Genomic DNA, 10,335 nt, shown 5'->3' with positions numbered 1-10,335 from the left:
CCGCCGCAGCCGGCTCCCGGAGGCGGGGGTGAGGCCCCGGGCTGCCGCCCATTGGCTGAGGGAGACGGCGTGCCATTGGTGCAAACAGCTGCCATCGTGCCGTGCCCGGGTCATGATTGGCTGCGGCACCCACGGCTGGGTCGTGGCTGTGAGGTTGGACAGGTGAGGGTCTCGTGCTGCGCAGGTGGGCGCAGGGGGCTGCGCCGCTCTGCTGCGCCCTTCTTGTGCGATGGGCCCTAGCCAGAGCGTGACTGTGACTCAGCGTGAGGCCCCGCTTCCCCTCTGTGTGTGCCCTTGCCGGGGGCCCTGCTCCCCCTGCGTGTGACCCGCCCCCCCCCGTGCCAGGACGCTGAGTGTGCAATCAGTCGCGCTTCCCCTGAGCGTGCAAGGGGCCTCCTTCCTGTGCACGAGGGCCTGCTCCCTAAAGTGTGACCCCTAGCATGCAATGACTGAGTATGCAATCACCTAGGATCCTGAGTGTGTAAGAAGTGTGCAAGGACCACAGTGCAAGGACCACTCAGTGTGCCTGAGTGGAATGCCCAAGTGTACAGTCAACTCTGCCCTCCCTGGGTGTGCAGTGGATATATTCAAAGTGGACTGGGGGCCCCCTGAAAAATGGGCACCCCATGTGCTTCTGCTGCGGATCAGGAGAAGTCCCCCGGACCCTGACCCCACTCCCCATCAGGAGCACTGGGCGGGCAGGGGAAGTTCCCATGCCCTGACCCTGCTCCCCGGCAGGAGTGCTGGGTGGGTGAAGTGACGCAAACCCCCATGCTCTGACCCAGCTCCCCAGCAGGAGCACTGGAGGGAGGGAGGAAGGCCCCCCCCCCACTTGCTCTGGCCCAGGGCCCCACCAAACTGTAATCTGCCTCTGAAAGCAGGAGTCATAAAGCCAAATTCTGCTTTCAGTCATGCTGGTGTAAATCCTGAATGATCCAATTAAATCAGTGAATTGATCCCAGGTTTACACTGGCACAATAGAATAATTTGGCCATGCAGTGTGTACCCATATGAACCAAAGCAAAGACGCTGGAGAAATGTGACCCAAACCTGCTGAGTTTCTGACAGCTCTGTCTGTCTAGTAGTCCTGACTCCTAGTCCCTTCTCTAATTTACTGAATAGTGCTCCCTGCCAGTATATGAGCACAGGGGTAGTGAAGAACGTAAGGGGACTTAGTTTCCTATTGGCACAAACCCAAAAAATCCTGTGGCACCATCCCCAGGTTCCTGAGCAGTTATGTAGAGGGGCTCTGCAATGTAAGTGAGCATGCATGCACACAAATGGTTTAGTGTGGGGAAAACATGCAATGGCTGGTGTGTGTATCTCTATATGTGTCAATGTGAAATGAAATGATTGCTCACGAACACTGGGGCAAATTTTGCAGGTGCAGTATTTGGACCTATTTACATCAATCTAATAATTTAATTCTGAGTGTTACTAATTATTCACTTACTCCTTTATCTGGAAGTCACTGAAAAGGACTTGTTATACCATATGTTTATTGCCCATAGGAAAGAAGTATTGATTTCTCAGGTCAGTTCTGCCAATCCAGTCCTATAGTCCTCATATTATCAAAAAGTGGTGAACTAGAGTCAGATACAAACTATCAAGGCATCCAGTGAGACTTCAATGAGCATTTGTTTAAGAACTCATACAAAGAGTTTAGCCAAAATTCTAGCATAATGCAGATGCAGCAAGAATCACAGAGAAAAGTGCATTCAAGACAATGTAAAGAATTCACAACAATTTAGAGCTTATTTTGAACTCCTTTGGGTTTGGGAAGGTTTTTTGAAGAGCAGAGCAAGTGACTTCAATTCCCAGGTAAGGACGGATTGTGGTCCAAATGCAGTGTGCCCTTTCGTGCCCACTAACAAAAGTGAAGGAAGACTTGTGGCACCTTAGAGACTAACCAATTTATTTGAGCAAAAGTGAGCACCATTGCAAAGGGAAGGCAAAGATCTTCGTTAATGGGGCTTCTGAAGCAATATACAGAGAATCCTGAAGCCTGCACTCAGAAAGCCAAGTAGGCAGAATGCTTCATGGAGACATCATCAGGAACTCACAGTTGAGGTTCTATGCAGATCAGGATTTGAAGCAGGAGTTTGTGTAATTTCTGTTTTTGCCTCAGTGTTTGAATAACAGTAATTGTGGGAAGAACCAGACTTCCTGGGACGTTTATTCTTTGAAAAAATACCTAATTTTAAAAACTAAATATTTGAAAATTGGCCATTTTTGGTATTACAGGCAGGACTGTTTGGCAGGCAAGCCTATTCTTAAATTTGCCACACACTTCCCACTATAAGATCTTGTTGTTTTGCTTATAAGTTTACCGAACTTTAACCATTTCTGCTGTAATTTTCCAAACTGGGTGTCTGCCTCAGGCTGATCATTTTATTTATTTGCAAAATTTCTGCCAAAACCAGAAGTCTGACAAAGTTACAAAGTGACCTGAAATTTTGCACTTAAAGCAGGAATCCAATCAGAACTGTGGCTTGGATCCACATCATAGCATAAACCAGTTATAACCTCTGTTTTCACCCAGCATGTTGGGGTGCTGGCGACAATCTTCCCCCCTATTGCAGAGGCGTCAGCCCCAATGCACTGGAGGTGGGAGAAAACTCAGAGATCCAATAGCCATAGGTGTGAAGCAGGGCAGCATGGTCCCTCCTTACTCATGGCAGCTGGCCCCACATGAGGCAAACCGAAGGGGACCTGCCCATATTGTACTTACGTGCCTGTGCTTAATTTATGTTTTCAATTATTTACCTTCTAAAAAAATCTGGCATGTCTCGCACCCCCAGAAAGGGCATCTCACACCCCCAGGGGGTGCATGCATCCCAGGTTAAGAACCACTTCTCTAGAGGGAACTATGTCTGACAGGGCCCTGTGGTGCCCATGGGCTTTTGCCCCCCAGGGGTCCTCAGAGGCCTCCCAGTGCACCCTGTCAGGTTGGCTCAATTCACATTAGGCACCCCAGAAGCCCCAGACCTCTGAGGAGGCATAACCCCAAGGCCAGAAACTTCTGGAGTGAGATGATGACAGGGCAGACTCATGGAATGATGCCTGGTTGTGCTGGTGGAGGCCAGGATTTTGTATTAGGTCTGTAACATTCGGGAGTGGGTGGTGTCTGTCTGTCTGGGAAGCTCCGCTCCAGGCAACTTGGGAGTCCATCTGTCTGTCGCCTTGTGTTTGAATCTCGATTTGGTATGTCCATCTGTCTGTCCCTGTGTCTCGCAGTCTGTTCTGTCTATTCTTGTGTCTCCCTGGCTCTGGCCTATCTATGCTGGACCAGATGGTGTTCAGCTCCAGAGGCTGGAAGAGGTGGAAGCCTGTCTGCGACTGGGCGGAAGAAGCAGATTACGGACTCACTCTCAGGCATTGCATACACTCCTTGCATGCCCGGTCTCATTCCAGTTCGGTTACATTTCATTGGTGTGACAAGCTTTGAACATGTTGACCACATATGGAAAGTCTCATGCACAAAAACAGAACACGTGCCCAGGCTTTTGCACTCAGAGGGGTGTCCCTGTCCTCTCTCTGAGACACTTGCACAAAACTTCCTAACTGTCAGGATAGTTAAGCACTGGAATAAATTGCCTAGGGAAGTTGCGGAACCTCCCTTATTGGAGATTTTTAAGAGTAGATTGGACAGACACGTGTCAGAGATGGTCTAGTTAATGCTTGGTCCTGCCTTGAGTGCAGAGGACTGGACTAGAAGACCTCTCAAGGTCCCTTCCAATCCTATGATCTATGATATGCTGTCTCTGGTGCTTCAGGGTTGATATATCAAAAGCTAGTATTGTTAGTGAGCAGCTCAGGATGACAGTGAAGTAGTAACATAGCTGTAGATGGAATGCTGTGGTGGTCTATCTGCCACTTGTTCCTTAAGGGGAAGGCTATGTTGAAAGTGAATTTTATATGTGGAGCGGAAAGTAGTGAGGTGTCAGTGGCTGAATCTTGTCCAGTTTGTGATTTCAGGCAGGCACATTAAACCCAGACAAAGCACAAGCTATAAGGTCAAATTCTGTTTTCCCTGATATTGGTGTAAATTTGGAATAATTCCACTGCAGTCAATGGAATTAATCTCAGATTTACACCAAAGTAAATTTAAAAAATGCATAGAAAACAAAAAAAAAACTCCAAAAGCCTCCACCCCCCAACAGCCACACACACGAAAAAGGGAACAGGAGAAACCTTTTCATATTTGTTTCTCCAGGTATAGAACAGGTAGAGTTGTAGGAACTCATCTCCAGGGAGAAGAAACAGAGTTTGGGGTGAAAAAGTGGTTGTGCCTAATAGGGACAATTTTGTGGCAACCTTTTTTAGGGTTGCGAAATATTCAAATGAGACAAACATGCACTTAACAAACTGTTGCAAGCTTCTTTTTCAACCGTGGGCATATTTCTTGGAGTGGAGGATTTTTTTCCAGGAATTCAGTGTTAGGAATGCATTTATTGTGAAACACTGATCATGTATCATCAACATTCATTGCAATCAAAAGACTAGCTTGGATTTTTCACTCCAAACAGTTAATTACACTGACTGCTTGTTCTGTTGGATTGTTTGTTTCTGATTCTAGACTGGTTCTGATGTTAGAACTAATGCTACCCGGTATAACAAGTCTTGAACAAACCTAAGGTTCTGATTTATGAAGTTAAAAACCAGAACATATCAGGTGTTCCAAAAGAATTTCCTGGGACACCAAGAAATAATATGGAATAATGGGATTGTGCTGGTAAAACTAATCACTTTAAGTAGTTGCAATCCGAGAAACAGTTATACACGTGCTTAACTTTACTAATGTGACTAGTCCCATCAATGGTTATGCCTGTGAAGTCAGTGGGCCTACTCACAATGCATAAAGTTAAGCAACTCCATAAGCCTTTGCAGGATGGTGGGGGAGCTATGTGTTTGCAGGACTGAGCTCTGAAAGTGAAAGGTCTTCTGTTTAAGGACTGTGACTTCATACCATCTATAATATGCTTAGGACACTGTTGGCAGTATATAAATGATAAATAATAATAATGCTCCTCAGTTTTGATAGTTAATAGTAAATCATTGCAATAATGGTGATGAGAAAATTAGCAGTGATAAAACCATTGGAATCGTGACAGTAGTGAAAATAATAGCCGTTTTACTTGGTCATGGTGAAAACGATAATAGTGATCAAAAGTTGAGCTATTAGTAATGGGAATTATAATAATTCTGTTGCTCAATAGTGATAATAGTGATAGCTGTTAATCACAAGTGTACACAGGACACCTGCTCTCCCAGCCTGGCCTACGTTTGTTACTGGGTCTCACGCTCTCTATGGTACTGCTGCCTGCAGGGGGCGCTGTAGCAGCACATCGCCTGCAGGGTGACTCTCTAGCCGCGGCCTCACTTTCTATGCTGCTGCTGTTGGGACATTCTCTCACGCGCCCATATCTATGATAGTGGCTTAGCCAGAGGGTGGATCTCGCTCCCCCGGGCCGGCAGGGGGCGGACTGATTCCTGGTGTGACGCTCTAGCAAAGGGGCCGTCAGTCCCTCCGCGGGGCTGGCCCGCTTCCGGCCTGGCCAGAGGCGGAAGTGTGCGGCGCGGTGCCATGTAACTTCCGGAGAGGAGGGGGCAGAGGAGGCGCTGCGCGGGGAGCCGGGCTGTGTCTGTCTGTTTGTCTGTGGCGCTTCCCCAGGGCTGCTGGGGCGTCTGTTCGCCTTCGTGTTCCCCTCGGGCTCGGGTCTGTCTGTCCCTGTGTCCGGCGCTGTCTGTTCGCCTTCGTGTTCCCCTCGGGCTCGGGTCTGTCTGTCCCTGTGTCCGGCGCTGTCTGTCCGCCTTCGTGTTCCCCTCGGGCTCGGGTCTGTCTGTCCCTGTGTCCGGCGCTGTCTGTCCGCCTTCGTGTTCCCCTCGGGCTCGGGTCTGCCTGCCCTGGGTCTCAGGCTTGGGGCTGTCCAGGGTCTTGCCTGTCTGTCCGTCCCTGTGTCAGGCTCTCCCCGACCAGGCTGTGGTCGGTCTATCTGTCCTGGGTCTCAGGCTGTCTGTGTGTCTTGTGTGCTGGTCGGTGCAGGGCTGGTCGGTGCCTGGGCCCCCCCGAGGCTGGGAGAGGAGGCAGCATGTCTGTGGCTGGGCTGAAGAAGCAGTTCTACAAAGCGAGCCAGGTGAGAGACCCACAGACTGACCCTGCCCCCCACCCCACCCCGCACACTCCTCATGACAGATCCCCTCCTGCACACATCTACAGCAGGTTGTCTCCCCTCTCTTGCAGGTCCCCAGTTGCATCGCATGAAGTGGGTATTCACCCATGAAAGCTTATGCTCCAATATGTCTGTTTGTCTATAAGGTGCCACAGGACTCTTTGCCACTTTTACAGATCCAGACTAACATGGCTACTCCTCCGATACTTGTCCACAGTTGAGATACGCTTCACTGGTGTGGCAAGCTTGGCAAATGTTGGCCAAGTTTGGGAGGCCTTGTGCATGGAGCCTTAGGGGCCTGTGTTCATACTCATATTGACACTCAGAGGTGCTGCCCTGGCTCTGTTATCCGACACTTGCACGCCTACAGGGACTTCTCCACAGATCCCTTACAGTTGCACCCTCAGAAAGTCTTCTCCCATTGCACCTTCGGACACTTGCACTCACACTGATTCTGGAGCATCAGGGTTCAGCTAATGTTGTGCCATTTAATTCCTGGCATCACCATTTGCCCCCCGTTCAGATTTCTCTGCTGTTGTCCATGTATGTGTGTCCAGTACTAGTGCTGCTCCCTTCCTGGAAAATAGTTCCTTCTTGAGTGTTGACCCAGTCTCTGAATGGTTTGACACTGCATTGCTTTACCTCAGTTTATTTTTGAGGCTGGCAAGAATGGGCTGATGTTGAAAGGAAGATGGCTCAAAATTGTAGCTGCAGAGGAGGGGTTTGTGACAGCAAAGGGAGATATTTCTGAATTAAAAGCTTCAGGTTGGCTGAGGCACTGCCAGCTGACTATACATGGCTTCATCTTCCAGGAAAATATCTAGGTTAATATCTTAAGTCTGCCTGTGCTGAGTGTCTCCACCTTTTCTCACAACAGATCTAGCCTTTCTAGTGCATACTGAGTTACCTTTCGTTAATGAGATTTGTTGTGCATTTTGGTGAAAATGATGTAGGCTCACTGTAATGTTCTCTCTGATATAAACAAAGATGTGCACAGGGAGGCAGCAGGTAAAACAGATGGCTGCTTATTATTCTTGCATCCATTTCTTCTTCCCCCTCAGTTCCTACTTGCTTTATAGCCACCATTCCTCATGACTTCCATCTGTCTTGTCTCTTCACTGGGAACGAGTTTGTTCTGGAAGTGCAGAGAAGGGGTGGAGTAAATCACCATGGGATGCAGAAGTCTAATTCAGAAGTTAAATGTTTTTGGTTTAAAAAAAGATGAGCTGAATCAAATTAGTGACTTGGTGATCCTATAGTTGTGAAATTGTAGTAGAGATCTGTGTGTGGAAATAAGGACGCAGTTGTGTTTGTAATACGATTGCGGCAGGAATGCTGTAGTGTTTCCTTGTTTTGAAGGGGGAGGAATGGTAGATAAGAGCTGTCCACTGCCACAATATTGGTATCTTGGGTTTCCCCCCTCAGCAAAGAGAGAAGAGAAATACTCTGAGTTCCTAAATTTATATGTGTGTGGTTCTTTTCCTGACAAGTATTGGATGTGGCATATAGGTCCTCTTTAAATTGCATGTCAAATCCACAAGAGAAACAATAAGATGCCACAGTGATCTATTTCTTAGGCTACTCTGTGCTCTTTAGGCTTTTATACCATCACTATGACTACTTGTTTGTTCTGAACTCAGGAAGATGATCAAGAAGCTATTCTGTCACCTGAGGTGTCATTTAAATTCCTCCCATGTATAAACCCTTCTAAAACTCAAATAGGTCATGTGGTGTTTAGTGAAAATGGTCTCTCAGAGAAATGAGTCTTCCACTTGGGCCAGTAAGTGGAGAGGTGTGTGTTCCAGGGTGATTGTCTACTAGTGCTTCTGTATATTTTATTGCTATATGTGCACCTTTCAAAGGTGCACTGCAAGTAGTGAGTGAGAATTTTCTTAGGTCTTGAACTTGTTTTGTAATGGGCAGTTTATTGTGAGTGAATTGCAGTAGTTCTCTGGTCAGTAGGCACAAGTACAACTTAAGGTTATTGGATTGAAAACTCGAAATGGCATAACTATAAGATCATAGAATCATAGAATACCAGGGTTGGAAGGGACCTCAGGTGGTCATCTAGTCCAACCCCCTGCTCAAAGCAGGACCAATCCCCAATTTTTGCCCCAGATCCCAAATGGCCCCCTCAAGGATTGAACTCACAACCCTGGGTTTAGCAGGCCAATGCTCATGTGCTGCACTTCTCTGAACATTGAGTTAAAATTTAAAAAAATAAGTCACAAATCTGAAAAGACGGGAAGAAAAAAAAGTTGGAGGAAGTTGGGAAGACTGTGGAAGGTACCAAGTGGAGTGAAATTCTGGACCAGAAGGTGGGATTGTAACTAGGAATAACAGGCCCTGGTTGTACCTGGGGTCTAGTAAAGGGCAGCAACAAGCTGCAGCATAACCTCAGGAAATTCCCTCTTTCTTGATAGTAGCTGGCATCAGGAACTGGAAAAGACTTTGTGGTATGTGAATCTGGCGAAATCTGGGATTTCGGGGGTGAGTGTTTTACAGGAAATGGCGACCTTAAGATTCCGTGAGAAAACCTGTGCAAATTATTAATGACATATTAGCCAAATAGTTATTTAAAAACTCCCTCAGTAGGACAGGTAAAAACCATGGTACTGAGTTCAAAAATTCTGTGTTCAGGCTTTCATTACAAAGGAATCCTACCTACAAATCAGTGATGGGATCCAAAATTCTTCAAATAAATTGAGTCTTGGGATGACTTTCCTGCTTCTCATGGAATTCACAAACTAGCTCTCCCTTGTCCTCTTGGCTTCTGCTAACCATCCCGGTCAGAGGGGACTTATCCCTGTGATTTATTAATACTTCTGAAGAGAACCTTTTTTTTAGCTCATCACTGGAATGCACCAAGTATCAACAAAATTTTCTGTGGGGAGAGCACCCCTCAGATATCCCTAAACAGTGTGCATTCTCCCCCATTTAAAATGATAGGGAAGCACACAGTGTTCAAGTATCAATAGACTTGTTATATTTTCCAGGCACAAAGTGTAAACAAACAGTTCTAGTGAAGTGCAGTTTAATCCAAGTATGTTTGCTAAGTGGTTTTGTCTCCTTTCTTGGTTACGTTTGTGAAAAAGAACTTTGCTTAAAAGGAAAAACAAACTAATAGATTGCTGAATACTTCACTCCTCCTGGCTACTTAAAACTCCTGGATCAGTGCTTTAAGATAGTCCAAGGGGAAAGGTCGGCTGGGAATCTCTTGGTTGGAGGATTTCACTGTCATAGATCACTGTGGTGTTTTAAGCAGAGCAAATAGATGTGAAAGTTCATCTCTGAGTCAAAAGCAAGGTGTTTCTCCAGACTAAATACATCACTCTGGAACATGTGATGAAAGCTTTCTTCAGGTGGGCATATCTAAAATGAATTGAATTTCCACTTCTTTGGTTGGTGGTGGGTTTTTTGTTTCTAATATTTTCAGTTCATTTTGTAAAACAGGCACTGATCCCAGGTTCTGTGCACTTGTGCGAATGTTAAAGCCTCACAGAACTGAAGTGAGCAATAGCCACAGTGCAGAAATTTGTTGGTGGCCTGTCCCTCTCTTTTTGCCTTATTTGAATATTTGGACTGTGTCCGAGGGCAGTTTAAAAACCAGGAGATAAGGAGTCTGCACAATTGCATCTGGAGTCCTTTCTCACATCTCCCCGCAGCCAAGATTTGGAAACTGATCTAATTCTGGCAAAACCTAGTTTAATTTGAGGCTTGCTGCCAGTGTTCGTGGCATGGTTGCAGAAGTGAATTGCATGTTTCACAGTGAGGTGGGAGGAAGGGAATCTGTCTTGCTGCACTTCTCTTTCTGAGGATGGACATGGCTAACTGCTCTGAGGTGTTTGAGTTGCTTTGACAATTGCTCAAGCTACAGTCTCTCTCTCTCTCTCTCTGGGGGGTAGGGACCAATCACACCCATTCTGTTTCCCTTGTTTCTTCCCCTTGCACGCACGCACAGTATCCCACCCACTTCTGCTGTGCTCCTGGGGTGAAGGGCGAGAATAGAAGACGTCACAGGCTGATTAGTTATGTTTTGGCTCTCATGGAAGCATTGGATCTTCCACACATGTGGATTTGGCAGTGGCTTTCTTAAAGAGCTCTATTTAATTCAATTTCTGCTGTTAAACAGGGCAAGATGTATGAAGAATTTAAGCCTACG

General features: G+C 46.7%; 1 protein-coding gene across 5 annotated transcripts in view; it reads left to right on the top strand.

The window, feature by feature from the left end:
- Positions 1–82: 82 nt before the first annotated feature.
- The window catches only part of SH3GL1 (SH3 domain containing GRB2 like 1, endophilin A2), a 59,798-nt gene continuing 49,545 nt past the window's right edge, over positions 83–10,335 (top strand). For 3 of the 5 annotated variants that reach the window (XM_073324492.2, XM_073324493.2, XM_073324495.2), the window contains exon 1: positions 5,571–6,137. In XM_073324492.2, the coding sequence (XP_073180593.1) occupies positions 6,093–6,137 (45 nt within the window). In that variant the 5' untranslated portion in view covers positions 5,571–6,092. Of the gene's footprint in view, positions 163–5,570; positions 6,138–10,335 lie in introns of those variants that run through there. The other 2 variants (XM_073324497.2, XM_073324494.2) reach the window with 2 other exon arrangements.

The sequence above is a fragment of the Lepidochelys kempii genome, chromosome 25 (assembly GCF_965140285.1).
Source record: "Lepidochelys kempii isolate rLepKem1 chromosome 25, rLepKem1.hap1, whole genome shotgun sequence".
NCBI classification, from domain to species: domain Eukaryota; kingdom Metazoa; phylum Chordata; order Testudines; family Cheloniidae; genus Lepidochelys; species Lepidochelys kempii.
This window is presented reverse-complemented; position numbering and strand designations above follow the sequence as displayed.